The following is a 26,482-nucleotide window of genomic DNA, read 5'->3' as shown; positions in this document are numbered from 1 at the left end:
GTCACCTGCAGGGTCCAAGATGAACCATGAGGCTGCCCAACCGCAAATATCGTATCGAAGACGAGCCACATATCCGCCAGATTTAGAGACAGGTAACAGGGGCTGCATTTCCCACACGCCAGTTGCGTAGTGCGCCGCTTGAAAGGGGCATTATATCTATGCACTTTTTTTAAATTCTAAGAATCTACGTAATAATCATAGATGGCTAAGTGACAATTAGGTAGATATCTTCATTAGATTTTCAGAAAAGAGCTGATAACTTTCAAACGGCTGAATAAGCAATTATGGTAACTCTTGTTACTAATGTACTTACCTAATGTTCTGAACTTGTATAGGATAGATGGTTTAGCATCTGTTTAAACCACACCTAAATTTTTTCTCATAAGACATCAAAGTCTAAAAGTGAGTTGTAAAAATATTTTACAACTCACCTAAATTATCTCGATATCGTCACTTTTAAGATACCGATAAAACGTAGTTATATAAATCAAACTGTGCAAAATATTATTGGACTATGTTTAAAACAATGATGCTCAGTTCATCTTTGATGTAAATATAATTTTAATTTAATGTCTGATTTTAATTTAATCAAATAAACAAATAATAATATGATAATATTAATTATATAAATTGTATATATTTAGTGTTTTTTTTTAATTTACAGTTTATTAGTAACCTTCGCTGCATTTGGAGAATGTAAATATCGTCATGATGTGAGAAAATTTCCCGATGGCTTCCTGCTCGGAACTGCCACCGCCTCCTATCAAATTGAAGGTGCTTGGAATGAGGACGGTACGTTAACTTTATTAATACTTTAACTATCTTCATACATTATTACTAGCTGATGCCCACGTTTTCGTCTGCGTGGAATTAGATTTTTAAAAATCCCGTGGGAAATTTTTGATTTTCTAAGATAAAAAATAGCCAATTTAATACTTGTGTGTTCGTTAATGCTTTCGTGCATCTTTCATCCGATTGTGAAGAAACTTTGTGCAGTGCAAGACCCGGATAAAACCTCCCCCGAGACCAATTCCTGGCCATCCTGGCTACGGCCATGCTATCAACATACTACGGATACCTACTAGGTGCCACGCGAGTTGCTATGCAATGCATGCCGGGCATTAGCCAGTATCTACTAAAACATGTAATACCTACTTAAAAATAATGATTTGTATGAAAATATCGTTTGCTTTCAGGTAAAGCCGAAAATATTTGGGATCACTTGACGCATTCTAATCCTTGCATAATTAAAGACTGTTCTAATGGAGATATCGCCGATAACTCTTATTATTTGTACAAAAGAGATGTAGAGATGATGAGAGAATTGGGCTTAGACTTTTATAGATTTTCGTTATCTTGGCCAAGAATTCTACCGACTAGTTTTCCCGATAAAATAAATGAAGCGGGAGTGCAGTATTATAACAACTTGATCGATGAAATGTTAAAGTATAATATCGAGCCAGTAGTTACAATTTACCACTGGGATTTACCCCAAAAATTGCAAGATTTAGGCGGATGGACCAATCCCCACATCGTTGACTGGTTTGGTGATTATGCGCGAACAGTTTTCGAATTATTCGGTGATAAAGTCAAGTCGTGGATAACGATAAATGAACCGCATCAAGTGTGTAATCAAGGATACGGTGACATGGCGAAAGCTCCCATGATAAACGGCAGCGGTGTTGGTGAATACATGTGTTCTAAAAATTTGTTGTTGGCCCACGCAAGAGCGTACCATATTTTTGACCAGGAATTTAGACCGAAGTTTGGTGGTTCCATTTTTATCGCATACAGCGCTCAGTGGTATGAACCTTTGAATGAAAATGAAATTGAAGCAGCTGCGGAGGCTAATCAAATGATGGTAAACTTTATCTCCTACATATGTATTACTAAAGGATGTGACATCATCCGTGTGGATGGTTTTTAGAAATCCCATGGGAAATTATTTGATTTTCCGGGACAAAAGTAGCCTACGTCCTTCCGGATGAACGGTGAAAAGCTATAGCAGATAGACAGACCCATTTTCGAATATATATTATTAGTAGTGATATGGATTCAATATTATATTACTAGCTGATTAGACTGATAATATTTTATGAAATTGAATTTTTATCTATTTTCTCTATGAAGAAAACCTATATAACATGAAATCTCAGGTTTCTAGACGAGGTTTAAACTATACGTTGAAATGTCAATCAGTCAGTTTATCATTTTATAAGTGTTGATTTTCTACATTCAATTATTTTAAAGACCATATTTTTCCAGTGGGGTCAATATGTTCATCCAGTATTCTCAGAGATTGGTGACTTTCCGCCAATAATGAAAGAGAGGATTGCAGCTAGGAGTCTGGAACAAGGATTCCCTAGATCTAGACTGCCAGAATTCACTCCTGAGGAAATCGAATACGTTCGAGGAAGTTCTGATTTCTTTGGTCTAAATCACTACGTTAGTTTCTTTGTGTATAGGAATGAATCTGTTACTGGCATATATCAAACTCCGTCACTGCGAGATGACCTACAAGTGATTTTTTATCAACCGCCTGAATGGCAAATCGGTGAATCCGACAAAGTGAAGGTAAAAATAATGTCTTTTTACATCTATAATAATATGCACTTTATTTATTAATACTTATAACTATATTTAGTAGATATAGTACAGAAAGACAGATAGACAAACGGATAGATGGACGTCAGATGGACGGACGGACGGACAGACAGACCGATAGCCAGACAGACAGCTAGATAGACAGACGACGAAGTGATCCTAGGATTCCTTTTTTTCTCTGGAGACACGGAATCCTAAAAATAACATACACACAGGATTGATAATCCTCTTTTTTGGAAGTCGATTTAAAAAAAAATACCAAAAACTTTAACTTATAGGAATGGTTCATTACTTTATTATTGTTTAGGTGGCCCCATGGGGATTCTACAATCTGTTGACACAAATAAGAGAAGATTACGGAAATCCACCAGTATACATCACAGAAAATGGATTCTCCACGTACGGTGGCTTAACGGACGACGACCGCGTGCTATACTACAGAGAGTACTTATCAGTTCTCTTAGACGCCGTCGATGAAGGGTCGGATATCAGGGCCTATACGGCATGGAGTCTTATGGATAACTACGAGTGGATGTTTGGATATACGTAAGCATTTTAATAATAATAGTTAATTTGGAAATTTTATATCACGTAGATTAGGCATCTATCAAGATATAACTTTCGACATTCTTATGTACCTGTAGGTAGATACATTTTGGACCTATAGTTTCCGAGAAAACGAGGGTGAGCAATGTTGTCAGAAAGAGCTGATATAAAATTGCCCGAATCTTTGAACATCATTTTTTGTTTTCTATTAAATACTTTCGCATTTTCTTTTGACGTTTAGTGTAATTTTCTTGACAGACACGACAGACGAACAGACAGACAGTCAACGATCCTGATATCATAATGATCCTATAAGGGTCCTTTTTTCCTTTTGAGGTACGGAAACCTAAAAAGTGAGAAAATGAGGGCAAAGGCATTAGGTTCCACGGTAGCTATTTGGTATCATAATGAACTAAGTTCCAGGCACAAAAATATTGACAATAGCTCGATCGTAGCACGGGCTACACAGTACTACGGCGTAGCGTGAATCGTCCCTAGGACCCATTAGATTACGGTCGACTTGTCGTCCAGCGACTCAGTTGACGACGACTGGCGACCGTAAGAGTTAAGACCTACGCACTTGCACGTAGTTGTCGCATGTGTACGCATACACAGGACGACTTCCATATAAATTACAGACGCTATCAGTCGCTAGAGGTCGCTAGCCGACCTTGCGTAATAGCTCTAACAGCAAGGATAAATGGTAATTGAATTGTATTATCCAGGGAACGCTTTGGTCTGTACGAGGTAGACTACGAGGATCCAGAACGAAGGCGCACGCCGCGCAAATCCGCCTACGTGTACAAAGAAATGCTGCGCACGCGCACTATCGACTTCCACTACGAGCCCGACATGAGCGTACCGCTTAGCATCGACGAATGAAACTGATATACATCTGAATTATTACATAATTGTTTTTTAAGAGTCACGTTGTCTATTTTGATTCATACAGTTAAATAAAATTAATATGTTCGTTAGTGATTTCGAAATTTTATTATCACCTCTTTTACTTTACTTTTTGTCTGTCTGTCTGACCATCTATTTGTCTGGTCTTAGTTTTGAATATGGCGGAAATAATTTTACCTAATGGTTTTACCAGGTAGGAAAAATATTACCTATAAAACAAAGTTTTCACGGGGTCTGAGGAAAAAAGTAGGACGTAGGTAGTAGTGCTAACATTAAAAATAGATCATCATCATCATCATCATTATCAACGCATCGCTGGCTCACTAGTGAGCACAGGTCTCCTATCAGAATGAGAAGAGTTTGGCAATAGTTTACCACGCCGGTCAAGTGTGGATTGGCAGATTTCATACACCTTTGAAAACCTTATGGAGAACACTCAGGTAAGTATGTAAGTTTCCGCAGGATATTTTTTTCACCATTAAAGCAAGACATAACTCCAAAAAGGTAGAGGTGCGTGCCCGGGATCAGATCCCTGACTTACCGAATAGCATGCAGCTACCACGCTACACGCTACCATGGCTTGAAGAAAATAAGTAACTACAGATTATATAAAGGCCATACTCGAGTCACCGACATTCACATTTCAAAATTGATTGTTACGTTCCGAACAATTTATGTTTATGATAACAAATAATCCATGCATATAAGTTGCGGTAAATAGCTTGTAATTTCCCGACAAATAAATTAAAAAAGCGTGAACACATACTTTTGAAGTAGTCATTTTTTTCTTCTATTTTTTATTCAGATACAAGTTAGCCCTTGACTGCAAATAAAATTGAAAAGAAAACCTTCGTAAACATACCCATTTCCATAACTTAAGTAACTACTAGTGAGTTACAAAAAAGTAATCTAGTAAGTAAAGTTAACGTTCCTAATTAACTCTTAACTTGACTTTAACTTTTCTGTTAATTATATACAGTTTATTTAAATACCTACGCTTGCACAGGGACTGTCCAATACACGCAAAGCTAGCTCCTGGACCATGAGTCCATGACCATCACTCTCGTGATGCTAAAATATACATATATATTGAGAAACTATGTGGAATAAACCGCACACGCAGTAATTTTTATTGTAAGACATGGTTACAGATTTATTAAGTACGTAGGTAGATATTATAAGCAAAGATGTTACGATAAGATTCGCGGTCATTGATGGCTATAAACAATTTAATACCTCTTAATTGTTACTAACCTTCGTTTTTTACATTTTTCAAGGCAATTTACATTTATACGTAGAATCATGCGGGAGTATTCGTGGTCGGCGGCAGTAAGTTGACAACTCGATTTATCAACAACTAGCTTATGGCCGCGACTTCTACGCGTAGAAAATTCAAATTTTAATCCCCTATCAAAGTACCTCTCAAATGAGAAAAGCATGATTAGATCAAATAAAAACCGGCCAAATGCGAGTCAGACTCGCGCACTGAGGGTTCCGTACTCGGCTATTTTTTCCAACATTTTGCTAGATAAATCAAAAACTACTATACATAAAAATAAATAAAAATATGTTTTAGAATGTACAGGTAAAGCCCTTTCATATGATACCCCACTTGGTATAGTTATCTTTCTTTGAAAATTAAAACACATTTTAATTTTTTTTTTCAATGATGTAATCACAAATTCGCGGTTTTCAGATTTATTCCTGTACTTGTGCTATAAGAGCTACCTACTTGCCCATGATTCTAGGTCAACGGGAAGTACCCTATAGGTTTCATGACAGACACGACGGACGGACAGACAGACAGACAGACAACAAAGTGATCCTATAAGGGTTCCGTTTTTCCTTTTGAGGTATGGAACCCTAAAAAGTGTTTTAATTCAGATACAAGTAAGCCCTTGACTGTAATCTCACCAGATGATAAGTGATAATGCAGCCTAAGATGGAAGCGAGTTAACCTGGAAGAGGTATGGCAGTTTTCATTAAACCTATACCCTTTGGTTTCTACACGGCATCGTACCGGAACGCCAAATCGCTTAGTGGCACGACTTGTAGGGTGGCCACCCTACCGGCTAGTAGTAGTAGTAGTGAGTAGATAAATAACATTTTTATTCCAAAGGAGTTTGCAAGTTTATTAAAAAGTAAGGCCATAGTAAAGGAGTCAAAGTTAAAATAATTAAAATAATAACAAATTATTAAAAATATTGCTTAGCATAAATAATAATAAACAAATAATGTAAAAACCCCTTACGGCAAACCTAAATCAAAAGTTGACTAAAAAAGAGCCGACTCCAGATTATCTTGATCGGTTAATTTTTTTTAAGCAACCACCCCTTATAACCATTAGTAATGTAACCTATGTGGATAGTATATTGGTAATAATATTATAAACGCAAAGGGAGGCATCCTATAATTATGTAACACACAATACATTAGACCAAAAGATTATAATATTATGAATATGAATAATTTTTACAAGTTTGTTAATTCTTACAAGGCTTTAGTAAACGACACTCATTATGCGATATTTTTCGTGTAACAATATAATGTGTCAAGATAATTTGAACGTAAGTACTTGTATTTGACACTACTAACTAAGGTCAAATAACACAATATAAATTATATTAGCAAGCCCTGCACTACGTTATAACGCATTTATAGGCAACACTCTTTCGGAATGGTAGTTTGAGTGGTAGTTTTTCAGGTGGATAAAAACAGTATGGCTTATCATCACTATACTTTAATGTGAGTACACTTATTTACCATTATTTACCTAATCATTATTAAAATAGGTACCTAATAGTCGTTAATACGTATCTACAAAGTTAATGTAACATTAACTTTGGCACCGAAAGTAGTTTATCTTTATATCAGAAAAACTAACTTTTAGCTATTTACTATTTATATGCAGGTAGCATCATTTCATTATCAACTTATCACCAGCTCACTACTGAGCACGGGCCTCCTCTCAGAATGAGAAGAGACTTTGGCCATAGTCCACAGCGCATGTAGGTTTGTTTCTTTTTCACGTTGTTATCATAAGTCCGAAAAGTTAGAAATGCGTGCCCGGCATCGAACCCCTGACCTCCCGAATAGGAAGCCGATGTCTAGACTATATATGCAGGTGTACTTACTTATACATAACAAGTAATTGTAATTATTCTAAAATAATTTTATTATGAATACTGTATTACAGATTATTATTAGCAGTTCAGCTAGAAAATGGACATGCTACTGGCTCACGATGCAAAATTCGTAAATTTCCTCACGGATTTATGTTCGGTACAGCAACCTCGTCTTACCAAATAGAAGGGGCTTGGAACGTAGACGGTACTACTTTTTTCCAGCAATACATATGCAAGAATACGTTACATATAGCTTATATTTAATCGGTTATTAATAAATATTTTTAACAGGAAAAACAGAAAACATTTGGGATCGTTTAACTCATACGCGACAATATTTAGTTCGTGACCAGTCAAGTGGCGATACCACGGACAACTCATATTATTTATATAAGAGGGATGTGGAAATGTTGAGAGAGCTGGGTGTTGACTTCTACAGGTTCTCAATTTCGTGGACAAGAATACTTCCCACAAGTTTTCCTGATAAAATTAATAAAGCGGGAGTAGCTTATTACAACAATTTGATTAATGAGTTACTTAAGCATAATATCAAACCCGTGGTCACAATATTCCATTGGGACTTGCCACAGAAACTTCAAGATCTCGGAGGGTGGGCGAACCCTTACATTGTAGACTGGTATGCGGATTACGCACGGACTCTATTTAAATTGTTTGGAGATCGAGTAAAATACTGGGTAACAATAAATGAACCACATCAAGTTTGTTACTTTGCGTATGGTGACAAGATCTTAGCTCCTGCTCTTGACATTAAAGGAGTAGCTGAATATCTGTGTGCAAAAAATGTGCTTTTAGCTCACGCTACAGCTTATCACATCTACGATAAAGAATTTAGACCAAAACAAAAGGGGATAGTATTTATCTCACTGAGCGCTCAATGGTATGAACCTTTGTATAAAAATCAGTCTAAAGCAGCTTTTGACGCAAATCAATTTGAAGTAGGTATGAGTTTTGATGTTTATTTTTCGGCTTACAAATCAATTTTGTTTAATTAACATAAAAATTCTGGGCGTTTCAGTGGGAACAATATTCTCATCCAATTTTCTCAAAAACGGGCGATTTCCCACCGGCTATGAAAAAACGAATAGCAGAGAGGAGCGCAGAACAAGGGTTCCCTAGGTCCAGACTGCCTGAATTTACGCCACAGGAAATTCAATTCATACGGGGGAGCTCTGACTTTTTTGGATTGAATCATTATCTCACAAATTATGTATCCAGAAATAAGTCGGTGTATGGATATTATGAATCACCTTCTTTCAACGATGATCTAGGAGTGTTCTTTCATGTTTTGCCCGAGTGGACTATTGGTCAATCAAATTTTACAAAGGTATTTGGATTTTAATAAACATTTATGTAAGTAGTATGTTATTGATTTCTTGGAATCGGTTCTAACGATTTGGATGAAACTTTATATTTACTACTTAGGTAATGATTTACCTTCCAAGTTTAAATGGCTGATATAACTATAAGAAAAGCATCAAATAGATTTTACTTGCTTACTTTAAAATTATTGTCATTTTGCATATTATAGACTAAGTTATCTTTTTTTTATAATAAATGAAGTTATTTTTTATGAATTAGTTTGTTCCATGGGGATTTTACAAATTACTAACATACATTAGAAAAGAATATGGTAATCCAACCGTATTTATTACCGAAAACGGATTTTCTACCTACGGAGGTCGGATTGATAACGACCGTGTCTTATATTACACGGAATACTTATCTGCCATGTTGGATGCGATGGAGGAAGGTTCTGACGTTCAAGCATATACAGCGTGGAGTCTAATGGATAACTTTGAATGGACATATGGATACACGTAAGTGTTAAAGAGAACTTTTTTATACACCAGCGCTTGGCTGCTTTTAGACCTGCTGACAAGTGATGTTGCAGATGTGGCAGTGGCAGCTAATAAAGCGCACTGGCCCATACGTACGGGTACCTATAGACCTTGACGGTACCTTGCGGTACGCCGTTCGATAGTAGAAAGATGAAGAAAAAGTTCTTTAATACACTCTTCGAAACATATTCGGTATAATACCGATAAACATAGAGAAGTTGTTCAACATAAACCAGCTCCAGAAAATCAGTATACTTAAATCTACTTTATATCTTTTAATATTCATATTAACCTTTCTTAACTCTACACTACTACTGACTTGACTAACTTTTGAAGACCATCAACAATATCCGTGGTTAAAATCGTATCGTCTGCGTAACTGTTATAAGTACTTACAACTATTTGTCATGCCGTCTATAGTAATTTTATTATTATGTAACGCCCCTAGAAATGTAGCTTCTACAAATTAAACTTAAGGGGTGATAAAATACAGCCTTGTCATGTCTCTGTGTATGATGATAGTTATCTGTTAATCCTTATATTTGCATACTATTTCCAAGGTTTCTTAAGAGTAGACTCTTTATGTGTCATCTTTGTTGACTTGGCTTAGTTGAACAAACTTTTTCCAACGTAAATTTTTTCCTATTATTTATAGCGGCATTTAAATATTTCCTTGTGTAAAATTAATCAAGGTTATTTATATTTCTTTAAAGGGAAAAATTTGGTGTTTATGAAGTGGACTTCAGCACACCAGAGCGTAAGCGCACGCCACGGAAATCTGCTTATGTTTTAAGGGAAATATTCCAAACACATTTACTGAACCGATGTTATATCCCTGACATGAAAGTTCCAATGGCAATAACATAAGGACTATTGAAGCTGAGTACGCAACAAATGAAATCCCTGGTTCCCGCAAAACGAGAGGTGTGTTCACTCACACACAATAATTATCTACTATGTTTTTCATGGGATTGAGCAAAACTTAAATAGCAAAATTTGCGCTTTTGGCGACCGGAGAACGTTTTCGGTCCACTAACACTGGAATTCATAGTCAGGATAGGAGCTTCTTTAGAGGACGATTCATGTACATGAATGAGGATTTTTCAGATGACATGTGTGCATACATGTCACACATATGCACACATGTCATCTGAATCGTTCTCTAAAGAAGCCCCTATCTTGACTATGAATTCGGTGTAAATGTTGAACTGGGTATTGCCGTGGGAATAAGCCATAAGATCTATCAGTGATTGCCTTTATGTATTCAGGATATTTTGTATTGAGACCTGTAGTAAAGTAGGCCTGTGAGTGTGACTAAGTACCTACTTACTTCACTTTAAAAATACGTCTTTCGATAAAATGAGGTGTGGTGTAACCAGGGCCGGCTCCTATTATATAGGGTGAAGTGGAAACGGAGCGGTCGCTTCAGGCGCAAAGTGCCAGGCTCACTTCAATGGTAAAAAAATAAGGAGAAAAATATTTATAAATGATTCTTCGCTTTTTATATTTTGGTGAAAATAAAGAAATAGATTTCATGACTAAATTGTTATTTTGTGTTTATCTCGATATTGATTTCGCTATGATTATATAGGGCCTGTTTCACAAGAAATACCGACCAATTTTGTAATTTTGACGGATGGGACGTTACTTTACGGAAGTCGACCATGATATAGGTACTTGTTTCACTGGAAACACAAGCTTAATTCGCTGTAGACTCTAAAGAATCTACGTCTGCTGACGATGATCCGGTGTCGGAGTTAAATTTACGTTGAGAGTGTTCTAAGAGGATTTGTGTGGTGTTGTATGTTGGTGGTGCGCATTGCTTGCTTTTCCTGCTTCTTTAGTAGTGGAGTGCGGGCGGTACATATTGCATGCTGCCAGCCCTGTATGCTGCGAGTACCATAGGTTTGTCTGTTTTGACAGATTATAGCGAATTGGAATTAAGTTCACGGTTCCTTGTGTACATTTTTATTTTTATAAACGTGCAACAAATTATTATCTAACTTTATCTGATATCTGATAACAATATTTTCGATTGTACTTACATAAAAGTACCGAAGGCTTGATGGATTGACATCGCTCCAAAATCGATGGTTGCAACGAACGATAATGTCCATCAAAATAATTCTTTTACTAGATATGAAAAAGTTAAAGACAAAAACGTATTTGTAGCCATTTAAAAGAAATGATAACGTGGTTCGCACTCATAGCCCAAGGTGCCACGGAGGAAAGTGCCAAACGGTGCGACACATATTATTACCTAAGTGAACTATGTGGCTAGTCAAATTATCGTAAGTTTAAACATTTATTTAAAAAAGAATAAAATCAACGTTATGCTTTGTTTTTTTTAATATCTAATAGCGAGCAAACGAGCAGGAGGGTCAACTATGTTAAGTGATTACAGCCGCCCATGAACATTTGCCGCACCCAAGGAACAGCCAATAAATGCATTCCCAGCTTTTCAAGAATTTGTTGATCCACTGCTTGAGTAACCCCATGTTAAACTCTAGTGGGAACACCGCTGAAGGGAGTTGGTTCCACAATTATTTTACAGGTGGTCGAAGTACATCAGGCACCCAAGTGGTGAGGGTGAAATTGCTTTTGGTGGTGTGTGGTGCGGTTGTAGAAAAAAGAGGATGCAAAAATGTCAAACAACTCAAAATACTGCGCCGTTCTAAATGCGATAGAGCGCGTTAGTGACCTTACGTCTATGCGGTACTATTACCAAGTTTAACTTTTTATAATAAATTTAAACAATAGGTTTCTATTTCTGACATGGATGGCTTTTGCTGAAGGTGGTTCAAGAGAAAATAAACATGAGATTAGAAAAATTCCTGATGGACTGCTTTTTGGAACAGCCACTGCATCTTATCAAGTTGAAGGTGCTTGGAACGAAGATGGTAAATAAAATATTTTTCCTGAGTGATTGTATGATTTTCTTGATTTATGTTTCAAAGTTACAATCGACCGATTTAATAATTTAATTCTATCTCTATGCTTACAATTTTATTTACGCAAAAGTTTCTACTGCTTATAAAACTGTAATATATAATTTATTTATTTATTTATTTATTTATTTGTACCAGAAAGTTGTAACAATATAAATAAAAGGAAAGAAAAAGTGGACAGGGAAGCACTTATCTCTATAAGAGATCTCTACCAGTGACCCTTGGCAGTGCGAGAGGTTGTAAATGGAGTAGAATAGGTACAGCAAAGATAGACAGTAATCATGAAAAATAAAAAATAAATATAGTAGATAATATGTTATAATATACACTTACAAATATTTATATACTAAAATAGACTTACAAAAACATATATACCTTAATACATAAATATATACTTATAGTCATAAATATATCTTATAATATATACCGATAAATATATGTAAACAATATGTTATGACAGAGAGGAAAGATAGTGCTGTTTCAGACGAAGTTTGAAGGTGCTGATGGAAGGGTTATTTTTAAAAATACTGTCAGGTAGTGAGTTCCAAAGGCGAGTTGCGAGTACCGTAAAAGATTTAGCATAAAATATAGTGTTGTAAGGGGGAACTGCAAGTGACTTTAACTTGACACACGAATGCACTGGCATCACCCGAGGAGCGGCTTCGTTGAAGCGCTCACGCAAGTAAGAGGGGGAGGATGAATTTAAAATCTTAAAGAGTAGCGTGAGAATATGAGTATTCCGGCGAAGTCGAATAGGGAGCCACTTTAACTTATTTCGAAATTGAGAAACATGGTCGAATTTGCGCAATCCGAAAATAAAACGGGTGCACAAATTCTGAAGGCGATCTAGTTTATCAAGCAGCTCCTCGGTTGCATCTAAATAGCAGACATCGGCGTAATCTAGGAGAGGAAGCAGAAGAGATTGTGCGAGTAAGATTTTAGTTTTAAGAGGAAGGAAATTCTGCAAACGTTTCAAGGAGTGAAGGGAGTAGTGCATGCATCAATTATAATTGATAATATAGGTACAGCAAAAGTATATCTGTCCCTCTACTACTTTTTCACAGCCTATCCATTAAACCGATTTTGTTGAAAACTATCTAGAAGATACATCCCGGAGGCTACTTTTATGCCCAAAAAATCAAAAAAGCCAAAAATTTAAAACCTCGCGGATTTAGTCGCAGGCAACATTTAGTTTCTCTAAAAAATAACATTTTGTTTTGTTTCTTCCAAAAATAATAAAAATATGTAAATGACATTTCTTTAGGTAAAACTGAAAATATTTGGGACCGCCTGTCACACAGCGAGCCTTGCCTTATAATGAATTGTGACACGGGTGATATTGCCGACGATTCTTACCACCAGTACAAAAGAGATGTAGAGATGATGAGAGAACTTGGACTAGATTTCTACCGACTTTCCTTATCTTGGACTAGAATACTTCCAACGAGTTTCCCTGATCAAATCAATGAAAAGGGTGTCCAATATTATAATAATCTTTTCGACGAAATGCTAAAATATAACATACAACCTATGGTCACCTTATACCATTGGGATTTACCACAGAAATTGCAAGATATGGGTGGTTGGGCTAATCCGTATATTGTTAATTGGTTTACGGACTACGCTCGGGTAGTCTTTGAATTATTTGGAGACCGGGTTAAATATTGGTTTACCATCAACGAACCACGAGAAGTGTGTTATCTAGGGTATGGTGGAGCGTCTCTTGCACCATTGTTTAATATGTCGGGATATGCTGATTATATATGTGCAAAGAACTTACTTGTGGCCCACGCTAAAACTTACCACATGTATAAAAATGAGTTCCAACCAATACAGGGTGGCACTATTGGTATAGCTCTTAGTACAACTTGGTATGAGCCGGAATCTGAAAAGGACGCTGAAGCAGCCGAAGTCGCCATACAATTTGAGGTAAATACATTACCTACCAAGTTTCCATGGTTTCCATACCAGGCTGATTGGTTTAGTAAAATTTATACTTCTTTATTTTCATTTCAGTGGGGAATATATGCTCATCCGATTTTTTCCGAAACCGGTGATTTTCCCGCAGTTATCAAAGAAAGAGTGGCCGCCAAAAGTATCACTCAAGGATTTCCTCGTTCGAGGTTACCTGAATTTAGCGCCGAAGAAATCGATATAATTAAAGGAAGTTCAGACTTTTTTGGAATCAATCATTACACAACTAGAATAATATATAAGAATTCCTCTTTTGCTAATAACTTCCCATCACCATCTTTTTATGACGACATCGAAGCATTGTCTTATCATGATGAAACGTGGGTGGGAGCTGCTTCATCGTGGTTAAAGGTAAAGATGCATTTTTTTAAATATTTACAGTTCAGTATATAAATATTTACGTTATTAACATGTTGTCTTGTGATCTATTAGACTGTGCCATGGGGCTTCTACAAACTTTTAACGAAAATACGGACAGATTATAATAACCCTCCTGTTTATATCACTGAAAATGGCTTCTCTACAAGAGAGGGCCTAGTTGACGACCTTCGAATCGCTTACTACAGAAATTATATCAACGCAATGTTGGATGCGATAGACGAAGGTTCAGATATCCAAGTCTACACAGCATGGAGCTTGATGGATAATTTTGAATGGATGGCGGGCTACTCGTAAGTAAATATGTTTTGTTTAAATTATTTATCCTCTAATTCCAATCTTATTGAATCGAAATCCACAAATCACTTGGAATATTATGCTAAAGATTAACGCTACAATAAGCACGGCATATTGAACTGATTCTTTGTTCTATGCACTTCATGGTTGAAGAACTGTATAGTGATTATTTATTGAATTTTTAAACCGCGCTGGATCTGTGCACCTTCCAGCTCTCGTTAGAGAGTTTCTTGACCTTCCAGGCACATAGCTGTTATTTGATTATTTCTAAGTTTTACTGTCCGCAGCCCAGTCCATGCTAGGCTGTGAATGGTGTAATGGTAACTCCATCTTTAGCCATTTGATGTTTACCTATGGTATCCAATTTGAATAAAAGACTTTGGCTTTATCAATAATAATTTGTGTCTGTCAATAAAATTAGTTTCGTGTTTTAGGGAACGCTTCGGACTCTACGAGGTAAATTACGAGGATCCAAAGCGCGCGCGCGCGGCGCGCAAGTCCGCCTACGTGTACAAGGAAATATTGCGTACACGTCAACTTGATTTCCATTACGAGCCTGATATGACCAAGCCCATCGCCATCGACGAAGGACATTGATGGACGAACTTTGTCTAATAAAGTATAATAAACTAATTACCAAAGAATCTATGCCTATGTGTATTAATCGGCCGCTTTGTCCACGAGGTAGGTACCTACTACTACGGTGTAACAGAAATTAAACATTGGGAGCTGGGTTTTTATTCTAAGACTAGCTGATGCCCGCAGCTTCGCCCACGTGGATTGGTCAGATCCCCTGCAGCATCAGGATTGAGGAGTTGGACTCCAAATTTTTTATGAAACAATGTCGCAAAGTTTCTCTATCGATTAAAAAAAAATTACGCAAATCGGTTCAGAAATCTCGGAGATTTCGGTGTACATAGGTAGAAAAACACAACTCCCTTTTTGAAAGTCGGTTAAAAAAGTAGCCTATTTTACGCCCTGGTCAATACTCAACTTGTCTGTGAAAATCCCGTCAAAATCGGTTCAGCCGTTCCGGAGATTAGCCTTTTCAAACAGACAGACAGACAGACAGACAGACAGACAGACAGACAGACAGACAGACAGACAGACAAAAATTTTAAAAACGTGTGATTCAGTGTTGGTATCGTTCAAATAACCATTTGAGCTTAATATGAGGTAGTTATTTCGAAATTACAGACAGACACTCCAATTTTATTTATTAGTATAGATTGGGAGTTTGAGACATTCCAAACAGCAACAAATTCTAATCTTCATAGATAATTTACCCAAAGGAAATTAAAATTGAGACTCAAATCTAGAAACTTGAGATTTCGCATATAATTTTTTTTTGATAACTTAGACATCTTAGAAAGGATTTTAATTTTATAGAAAAATCAGCGAGCGAAGTTAAGGCAAGCTTGTTTCTAATTTTTTTTAATACACATGAAAAATTGTGGAACTAGCGGGGTTTAAATCCCTGGGGATGGTTGATGGAAGAATTAAGGAAACTTTACCACGTAAGTACGTAAGGTAAGTATCTATTAGTTACACACGTAAGTACACGTAAGTACGTAAGGTAAGTATCAGGAAGCAAAGGGCATTTTGCAACCAAAAATATTTAAATAGGCTGAGGCTACCTACCACTTGGCTACCTACTGACCTGTCCTGTACGACTTCCATGATTTTTTATCGCTAAAGCATTTAAGTATTATAGAGTATTGAAATATTTTACGGCTATCTTGCATATTGCTTGAACAATTTGGCAAGCTCCCACGGCCCAGCAACCGCACGAAAAGTGTATGTTTCCAATGATTTACAATCGGTAAGATAAACGACTATTTGCTTTACGCAATCCACCACAATCACATCGACCTTTACATATTTTTAACCGTTTTACAACCAACGTAAAACTACGGTCTCTGATAATGATAACACATACGTCATGACTCATGAGGTTCACTGGTTTATCGCCGTATGACGGAATTAGAAAGTGTCGTCAATTAAAAAAACAAAAGCAAAAGGAAATCTCGCAGGAGAAAATAAGCCAAGCTGATTTTTGATTCCTTGAGAAAAATTACTGCCAAATTCCATATAGGTACCAATAAATAAGGAGCAAAAAACGCCTGTGCAAAAAATCCCGCAATTCGTTTGTTTGCGCCATTCGAATAGTGCACACTATTCCACCTCAAACCTTGGCCGACATCCAACAATCGTTTCCGCAATACGAGCGCACATTGACAGCATTGTTCAAGTGGGGAATTAGAAAACAAATAGAATCGATTTTTTAGGGTTCCGTACCCAAAGGGTAAAAACGGAGCCCTATCAATATCACTCTGCTGTCTGTCTATTTGTCTGTCTGTGCGCGTGTCACAGGTCTCTACTTCGAAGACGAAATGAATTACAAAGACCTGAAGTTTTGGTATTTGGTGTAAACGTTGACTCCAGACCGAGTATTTAATTAGAAATTCAATTAAATTATTATTCAGGGATTTTCCCATACATGAAAAAGGAATCGAAATTTTTTTCGCATACGAGGTATCATTATCTAGAACGCATTGAGTATAGAATACTAATATTATTTTTAATCCTTTTTCATCTTAAAAAAATAAAGAAATGGGGAGCCAATTATCGATTTTAGACCATTTTTGTGTCCGGGTCTATCTCAAAAACTAAACTAGGTAAACTATGCGATAAGTATTATGTACCATATACTTTAAAGCACAGCTGTGAGTGTGCCCAATACATGAACATTTTTTGGGTTTTTCTTTCACGGTTTGTTGCGAGGTGTAGCTCGGGAATGAAATATTTCATACATCCAAAATAATTAGGTATATTTTTCATAATAATAATTATGGAAGGAACCCTAAAAGAACGAGGCCCAACTCGCACTCAGCCGGTTTTTAAATGACTAACAAGTAGGTACAAACAGTTTTTCCTGATAAAACCGGAAGCGCTGAACGAATTTTTTTCCTATGAAACGTGTTTATAGACTCAATCTTAAGTAAACTTTTTAAGAAGTGCATCATCAACCCATCTCCTACCTCACTACTGAGCACGAGTCCCCTCACAGAATGAGAAGGGTTCGGCTCTAGTCTACCACGCTGGCCAAGTGCAGATTGGCAGACGTCACACGCGTTTGAGAACATTATGGAGAACTCCCACGCATGCAGGTTTCCTCACGATGTTTTCCTTCACCGTTTTAGCAAATGATACTTAATTGCTAACACATAACTCCAGGAAGTTAGCGGCGCAAGCCTGGGATCGAACCCCGGAGCCTCGAGACTCGACTAGTGGGGCGACGACGCGACGTCTTGACGCGCCTACCGATTTGTTTCCGCTCCGCTTCTAAATTAAGTACTTTAGTGTCGTTGATTCTATGTTAAAGAAAAATAGATTTGATAATGTACCTACTTACCAAATCTCACTATATCTAAGTATTTAGGTAGAACTTTTTGTGATGCAGTTGACAGTTGACACGATTACTAAAGCTAAGCAGCTACTATTTAGTTACATCAAAACTAGAATAAAAATACCTTACCTATTATTAGAAATCTGAAAGCTTCTGAGCTAAAGTCTTTAACTCCACGCAGCAGTAACTGAAAATAAACCTATTATTTTACAGGCCAGATATCCCCTACTATACATGTCAGTTTAATATGTTTATGTAAGAACAGTTTGGGCAGTGTAGCTAAGGAGCAATATTTGTCAGTGCAATGTTTACATGATATGAAAAGCAGGGGATATATTTCAGACAAGCTAGAAGCGGAGCGAGTAAACAGACGTAATTCGGCCTCGAAATATTAACATTTAGGTACGGGGCGGTGTTTGGTAAACGTTATCGGGATAATTTTCACTGGGTCATCCTTTTGTATAGAAAATTAATTAAGTGCGGATATTCTATGAAACCTAACTCTAGATTTAAGTAATGAAATAAGGTTGAAAGTCATATCATATTACCTACAGGAAAAAATTGCTACTTTGTAAAAGCTAAGTAATTTTGTTGTGAGAGCGCAGACTGATAAAAAGAAGCCAGTCGCCATGTCGATCTACTATTATTTCCTAGGCTCCTTTGATGGTACCGATATTACTCAGTATTGCTCTGCTAGCGTGTTCTCAAATCTCAAACGGACTGAGGTCTATAACTAGTAACTAGACTACAAAATATTATGTAGCAGAGAAAACTAGAAAGTTTCCACCACCATCGTAATCATAGTTCTCACATTTTAGATAACTAAGTAACAATCTCAAAATAATTTAGACTTTTCCTTTTTTATTCCGCAATCCACAAAAATCAAATTCAAACTACTGACGCTTTATTTGTTGTGCTTTGAATAGTCTAATTAATTAGCAACTCCCACAGAAGCTTCTAGATAAAAGAGCCGGTGAAAAGTCTCGGAATTAAGTCGAGCGCAACCTAAGAGAGCAGAGCGCTCTTCAAAAGCCCTTAGAGTGTTTATCAACAACTCGAGGGGCTCTTTCACTGGCGCTCCACACTGTGACTACTCTTGCAAACAGCTTTGTCTTCACGTAAAAACAGCTACCTAAATTACTCATATTATAACATATTCAGAGGTACAACTTTTAAACGACATTTTGAGAAATTTTGTAGATTATGAAGTTTATCTACACCTAGTAGGTATTTAAGTAGATACTAGTGCGATGAGCAAAGTGAAATAAAATGATGAATCAACCTGGTTACCATAATAGTGGAGCGGCCAGAATTTCTCGAGTAAGGTAGGTATATAAATATCCCTACAAAATTGAATGATGAATTTGTAGATATTCCCGTAAGTGTCCAGCCCCAGTGTTCACAGTGATGTGCCTATTTATATAGTCTGCGAACCATTCAGTGGACATGGAGGACACGGCGTCGCTCCATTTAACATACTTGCATGCACCACATGACTTGGTCTCACCTAAGATATTTACTCAGAATCTGAGAATGCGTTTTCTCGACACATAGGCTAATTTGCATCTGACTGAATATATGCAATGTATAGTGTTCGAAAATGTGCCAAGATGGAACGGGACAAATTATATAATGCAATATGTGTGGGATTAGATATGCTTTACTAACTGACCTATCTCAGCTTCGCTAGAGTTTTCGCTAGAGCTTTTCGGAAATCGGTGAGGAGGTAGAATTTTAAAAAATCCTGAAATATGTATTTCTTCATTTTAACCCAAACCCAAATAAGTAGGACATAAGTATCAGGACATAGCTAATGTACATAGTGTAAGTTAAACAACTAGTTAATAAACAAAACCAACAGGTCTATAGGTAACTGATTATTTATTTATTTGACTGATCTCTAATTGTTTATCTAGTTATATTTATTAAACTTAATAGATCTATCTTTTTTTTTTAATTATATAGAATAGCGCTTGGCTGCAATCAGACCTGCTGGCAAGTGATGATGCAGCCTTAGATGGAGCGCGCTTGCCTAGAAGTTGCCTATTCACTCTTGACTTGAAGGTACCCATATTATAGGTGGAAGGGAAAACTGACGCCGGAAGGACGTTCCATATCCTAGCTGTTCGAATTAGGAAAGAGGAAGCAAATTCGTTTCGTTCGTGTTAATCTGTGTTAAATATTGTATTGTTCAGCATAGATCTATATTATTGATGCCCGCAGCTTCGCCCGCGTGGATTGGTCAGATCCCCTGCAGCATCAGGATTGAGGAGTTGGACTCCAAATTTTTTATGAAACAATGTCGCAAAGTTCCTCTATCGATTAAAAAAAAATGACGCAAATCGGTTCAGAAATCTCGGAGATTTCGGTGCGCATAGGTAGAAAAACACAACTCCTTTTTTGAAAGTCGGTAAAAAAGTAGCCTATGTTACTCCCTGGTCAATTCTCTACTTGTCTGTGAAAATCCCGTCAAAATCGGTTCAGCCGTTCCCAAGATTAGCCTTTTCAAAGAGACAGACAGACAGACAGACAAAAATTTTAAAAACGTGTGATTCAGTTATAGTATCGTTCAAATAACCATATGACCTTAATATGCGGTAGTTATTTCGAAATTACAGACAGACACTCCAATTTTATTTATTAGTATAGATGAAATTGATATTTTACCGCCCGTTTCACGTGTTTTAGCTGTGGAGAAGAAAGGGCAAAGAAACTCCACAGCAACACATCCATCTTTTCCAGAAATTAAAACTATTCTAGAAATTAACTGTTAAATAAATAATTAATTATTTAAACAATAGAATAAATACGGCAATACACAATCTGTGAAAATTTCAGTTCTCTTCCTATCTATTACGGTTCCCGAGATAAAGCCCGCTGACGGATGGACGGACAGAGAGTGGAGTCGTAATAGGGTACCGTTGGCACCTTTCGGGTAAGGAACCCTAGAAATGACGAACTTTCATATTTTTGATTCCCTGTTTAACCCCCTTATGAGTAGAATTTTCTTAAGTCTTTCTTAAGATTGCCTACGTCATAAAAATAATGTATGTAGAGTACTATTAGATGACGCCCGCGACTTCGTACGTGTATTCCACACGTATTGTATTGTATTGTATAGTTGTAGCTAGAGAGATAAGTGCCTACCTAGTTCGATTTTGTAATATTATAAACTCTCTAGCAGTTCTAAAATAGAATTCAAAAAATACTTAAGTAACTACCTAGTAACGTTTTCGTTTTGCATATTACTCGTAACTACTACACTTTTTCACCTTTCTAATGCAATAAAAAAATATGTCTGTACGTGGTACCTACCTATTAAAATAAGCAGGCTTCGTAATGGCTTTATAAAATCATTGTGCATAGGTACCTATTCTTTTCTCTCATTTAGCGCATTTTTATCTATATACTTATTATATATTTTGTATTTATAATATGTACATAGCAATAAGTGATGATAGTCTAGTGGTTAAAACGTCGAACTCCTATTCGGTAGGTCGGGGGTTCGATCCCGGGGACGCACCACTTTTCTATGTTAGGTAGGTACCTAAGTGCGTTTTAACCAATGAAATATGTATCACTTGCTTTAGCGGTGAAGAAAAACATCGTAAGGACACCTGTACGCCTGAAAGTTCTTCATAATATTCTCAAAGGTGTATGAAGTCTACCAATCCGCACATGGGCAGCGTGGTGAACTATGGCAAAATCCTTCTAATTCGGAGAAGAGACCCGATACTCAGTAGTGAGCCGACAATGGGCTGATTATGATATGAATAACTAAGTAGTAGTAACTTGTAGTCTGATTTTTAATTCCGCCGAATGCTGAAGTTATTATAATGTTACCAGAGATAAAACAGTTCCCACAAATGAAGGTAGCAAATTCAAATAAATTACAGAATTATAATAATACTATGAGTTCTAAGAATCAAATTAAAAAGTAGACTTAAAGTTTAGGTATACCTACCACGGTATACACTGGTTGTAATCTGGATAGGTTAAACCGCCGATCGATTCATCCCATAAAAATACTCTGTACCTACCTGCCCATTAATTAACGACCATTCACCATAGTAAGTAGGTGTGCCTAGGTACACTTATGATATACTAAAACTTAAGAGGATTCATCATAGATACACATTACACACCAGATTTTAACATAGGTAATTTTAAACAAGTCCCAAAGTAGGATTTCTTAGTTATTTACATCAAAATCTAGTAAATATGTTCTCGTGTTACCAAACAACCAATCAAACGCGAGTCCGACTCGCACGCGAAGGGTTCCACACATCGTACAAGAAATAGCACTTTATTTTGTGATGTAACCACAAAGTCACGGTTTTCGAATTTTCCCTTTAGTTGTGCTATAAGACTTTGGATTCTAGGTCAACGGGATCTTGATTCCCTTGAAGGGTCTTGACAGACACGTACAGACAGACAATGAAGTGATCCTATAAGGGTGCCGTTTTTCCTTTTGTGGTACGGAACCCTAAATAACAAAAAAATATAAAGCTCAAAAACGTCTTATATTTCAGAAAGGAAAGGGGCAGTAAAATAAAAGCTTACCTTGCGCTCCACTAATTTTAGTTTCATTTCTAACTTCAACAATCCTTAAACCATTTAGTAGCACAAAACACACCAATTTTCCGATTTTTCAACGTAAGTTACGATTATTTATTCTAGTCCCCACAAAGAACCAAACAAACACTACAGGTGTCTAATAACTTTTAACGATATCAGTTTGACTTTAAAGCCACGCTCAGTCCAGATGGGTCTTAATATGTCGATAGCAAGTTCCGGAGAGGTCCGTATTATGATGAATCATTCCAAAGTCTTAGATTCTCGTTAACTGGCTCCATGTATCCTTACTTGATTCCTAATTCACCGGTCTTAAATAAGTTAACGAACAAACTTGTAAAGATGACGAGGAGCGAGTGTGACGGTTCTAATTTATACAACAAATGTGTTAGGAGGGTAAAGAAATGATTATCTTCTCGCGAGTCCCTCGGAGGGCCTGAAATCGACCAGGCGACCCGCCGCGGCACTGAGCGAGAGCTTGTCGGCTCCCGGCTCGCGCGTCGCGCGCATGCGTGCTCCAGCCGCGCCGCGCCGCCCGCACCATGTATCCCGTCCACATCGCGCTTTTCATTTCCTCTCTTTAAGCTCCACATCACTTGTTTACCTGAACATCGCAGGCGTTCCCACTCGTCGGGAACGGCAATATACTGCATTCACGACATTCTTCTACTTGCATTAATTGGAATGCAATACCTCACCATCTGACTGGCATACGTAATGATAGATGTGGCTTCAAAAACTATATTAATTATGTCAAGCATTTGTGTAAAAGATAATTAATTCTACTGGATAGGTATGTAGGTAGTGGGTATGCGCCTAGTACCTACTTACAAGATTTGTACAAGTGTAAATTAAAAATTTATAACACCCCCGACAAGTGAAGGTTACAAGAACCTAGAAAAGAGCTGATAACTTTTAAACGGCTGAACCAATTTTTTTGGATTATAGCTAAGAACACTCTCGATCAAGCCATTTTTCAAACAAAAAAACTAAATTTAAATTGGTTCATTCGTTTAAGCGCTACGATGCCACAGACAGATACACAGATACACACGTCAAACTTATAACACCCCTCTTTTTGGGTCGGGGGTTAAAAATAGCCAAAATCAAAAACCTAACTTTTTTAATATAATAATCATATAGGTACATGGGAACTTTTAAGTACAATTTTTAAAGGCGATCTCATACTAGCAGACCTGCCCAATTTGACTCGGGTTCAGCAAATCCTTCAGAATTTCAGCGAATCCTTTCTTATTAAGATTTTTGAAACTTGAATTTTTGAAAATCTTTAGGACGTGGACGTGAAAATATTCAAAAACTCCTAAACACGTTCAAAAATTCAAGTTTCTTGGCCTACCAGATATAGATTAATGATCAGTTCTGTCATGATATTTGATTATTTGCCCCAATAAAAGAAGAAAGACTTACTATGTAAACTCGACTTCAACGAACGAACGCTGTGAAATAATTCACGCAATTAATTGGTTTGTTTGGGAATCGTTGGAAAACTCGATGAAGGACATCTCAAGGACGCATCAATGAAACGGCATACTTGTAATATTCGTATGTATATTCATGTTATCTCTGTATAAAATTTACATATTAACAACAACAGCGCTGTTCCTAAAATGAGTTTACTTGTGCAGAGTCTCTATCATAAATCTCTATTATTCACAACTTATAAGAACTCTTTTTGCATACTAGACAGTTTATATGTTGAATAAATACAGAAATAAAGGTATGATAACTGCACTCATAAGAAACATCATTCTTATAACATTTAACTCTTACGAATAATAGCAACGTCCAACGAGACTACCTATTTTACAAACATTGGTACTGATTCTGATTGCAACTAAATAGAGTATTCGCATCTTTTTCTTACCAATGTAATAAGAAAAGGACAGGCACGAACAAAAACAACTTAATTTAATTCACAACTGTCAAACTTCGTCACTTTAGGCGCCAGTCGTGAGCCTACTGTTTGTATACTATTTAGAGTCTTCAATTTAAAAATCATTTTCCGTCCTTTTTTAGCAATATTAAAAAAAAGATGCAGATACTCTAAATTAAGTTTAGAGAAAATCATCAATTATGATGACGCCAATAAAATCTGTATACAATAAACTAGCAATTCTAGCATTTATGGCTAATTCAAAAATTGAAATCTATCTAATTATTTACTATTGACAACATATTTTAACTCAGTCAACATCTTTCTTAGGCCTAGGCGATCACAAAACTGTCTCCATACTTATTACAACAAACCTTTTACTGACTAATAAATACAAATGTGTTTTGTTTCGAAAAATTTAATACCTATCTTTTTAACAAAATATAACATTATAATAATAGTACTAACAAAACTACGTTATTAAGCTTGCAAACTTATACTTAATATGAAAAGATAATAACAAATTCTTATTCCATCTGCAAGCTCTTAAATTAAGAAACTATGAATCAAGCAATTCCACAAGATATCACAAAACTTTAATTTTTTTTTTACATTAGTCATAAGTTTTTAAAATTGACATTCTTAATTAATATATGATCGTGAAATATCCTGTATAAGACTTGTAACTACAAACATACTATGCGCTCAGTAAATGCTCCGATAATAGTCATTTCATTAGAGAGAGCAGCTCGCATCACTTGCGGCCCGACTTCGTCTTTCACCCTCAAAGTGAATTCCCGTAAGGCTGGCGCGGGCAAAGCACCGCCCATTGCATTTAAAACCCTGGATCTACCAGCTACATCTAACGGTTTCCCTTCGGCACTATTGCCTAATACTTTACGAACACAAATAGAGCGACAAGCTTCTCTTTCAGCTTCTAATAATTCCCTCGCTGCTACTTCAAAAGTTCGTCGTTTATCTACACCACCAATAGTTGAATTCGTTGCCGGAGCGCCCTCAGCGATAGCTTTTATAGCACCTGCTCTTAAAATAGCGGGTAACAAAAGTTCGGCCACGCCACCAATCGTGCGTGACCGCAGAAAATGTAAGACCTGCTCAGCTTCGCGCGTCTCGTCGAAGAGACGCCTCTGTCGCGCCGAGGGTACGGGCCGCGCGACGTTCCAAGCTTCTACCCAAGGATTTCCCGGCAGAAGCATTCGATCTCCTAGAGACCCACCTTCATCCGGCTTCCAGTCACGCGGAGAATACCAATGCACGAAATCACACAACTCTGCACCCGGATTAGCCGCCTTGAATGCTTCCATATCCGATAGAAGGGAAGCGCTCATCATTCTGGCGCGAAGTTCCGACGCTTTAGCATCATCACCGAGGCGCACCATAAGTTCAGCATCTTCTTCCAATTGGTCTTCAGTTTTTGGTGCTGGGTCCTGCAATGAAATAGTAAGAGCTATTTATCCATCTATTATGCATAACTGTTTTAAAATGCTCAAAATAAATTTAAAATTGTAAAGGGAAATACATAAAATCATAATAATTATTATCGTAATTTTAATTCGCGGAGTAAAATTTTGTAAATTACCTGTGTACGGGGAACGTAGAGGGGTGCTCCATTTTTCATTGTAATATTATCTAGCCGATGAAGACGCCCTACAGGCCGGTCCCAGGGCAACTGATCCTCCGCCCCTTCATCCTCTGAACAGTCAAAGAACTCCTCGTCCGAAGAGTACCCTGCTGCACCAGATCCTTCTTGTGCTCGTTTGATACAGCAATTCAGAAGTTGCAACTTCTGATGAAGCAGACACGAGCGAGCATTCGGGGCACCATCCACCACTCTGATTACAAACAATCTCCGTAAGTTGTAAAGTTTAATAATAGTATGAATAATTGAATAACTTTAATTATGGTAATAGGTAAAAATAAAGAATAAAAAACATATTTATTCATTA

The 26,482-nt window shown here is 36.9% G+C and overlaps 3 protein-coding genes across 6 annotated transcripts in view; 2 read left to right on the top strand and 1 right to left on the bottom strand.

The window, feature by feature from the left end:
* The window catches only part of LOC123868869 (rab3 GTPase-activating protein catalytic subunit-like), an 81,161-nt gene that overhangs the window by 25,274 nt on the left and 29,405 nt on the right, over nt 1-26,482 (bottom strand). For 2 of the 4 annotated variants that reach the window (XM_045911529.1, XM_045911543.1), the window contains exon 1: nt 22,610-23,269. The exons of 1 other annotated variant lie outside the window; for it this stretch is intronic. Coding sequence is in view for 1 of the 3 variants with exons in the window: in XM_045911520.1 (XP_045767476.1) it covers nt 25,202-25,963; nt 26,116-26,368 (1,015 nt within the window). In the remaining 2 variants the exon portion in view is untranslated. Of the gene's footprint in view, nt 1-22,609; nt 23,270-24,173; nt 25,964-26,115; nt 26,369-26,482 lie in introns of those variants that run through there. One more of the 4 variants, XM_045911520.1, reaches the window with a different exon arrangement.
* Nucleotides 20-15,234, top strand: LOC123864315 (lactase-phlorizin hydrolase-like). The gene is given in 12 exon segments (XM_045904673.1): nt 20-121; nt 645-792; nt 1,197-1,861; nt 2,266-2,574; nt 2,912-3,150; nt 3,876-4,082; nt 6,112-6,140; nt 11,836-11,940; nt 13,253-13,917; nt 14,005-14,313; nt 14,395-14,633; nt 15,072-15,234. Coding segments are annotated over 12 exon segments (3,180 nt in total).
* LOC123868902 (myrosinase 1-like) lies at nt 6,741-10,111 on the top strand. The gene is made up of 6 exons (XM_045911572.1): nt 6,741-6,801; nt 7,253-7,386; nt 7,473-8,137; nt 8,218-8,526; nt 8,781-9,019; nt 9,754-10,111. Exons 1-6 carry the CDS (start codon nt 6,776-6,778, stop codon nt 9,905-9,907), a joined length of 1,527 nt encoding a protein of 508 aa, XP_045767528.1. The 5' UTR covers nt 6,741-6,775; the 3' UTR covers nt 9,908-10,111.

The sequence above is a fragment of the Maniola jurtina genome, chromosome 1, assembly GCF_905333055.1.
Source record: "Maniola jurtina chromosome 1, ilManJurt1.1, whole genome shotgun sequence".
In the NCBI taxonomy this organism is placed as follows: Eukaryota; Metazoa; Arthropoda; class Insecta; order Lepidoptera; family Nymphalidae; genus Maniola; species Maniola jurtina.
The sequence above is the reverse complement of the archived record's forward strand: the minus strand, read 5'-3'. Positions and strand labels throughout refer to the sequence as shown.

Coding starts and splice junctions, on each gene's coding strand:
- LOC123868902 (XM_045911572.1), top strand. CDS start 6,776: ATGGCTTATCATCACTATACTTTAAT. Junction 8,138..8,217: donor TTGACGCAAATCAATTTGAA/GTAGGTATGAGT, acceptor TGGGCGTTTCAG/TGGGAACAATATTCTCATCC. Junction 9,020..9,753: donor GAATGGACATATGGATACAC/GTAAGTGTTAAA, acceptor ATTTCTTTAAAG/GGAAAAATTTGGTGTTTATG.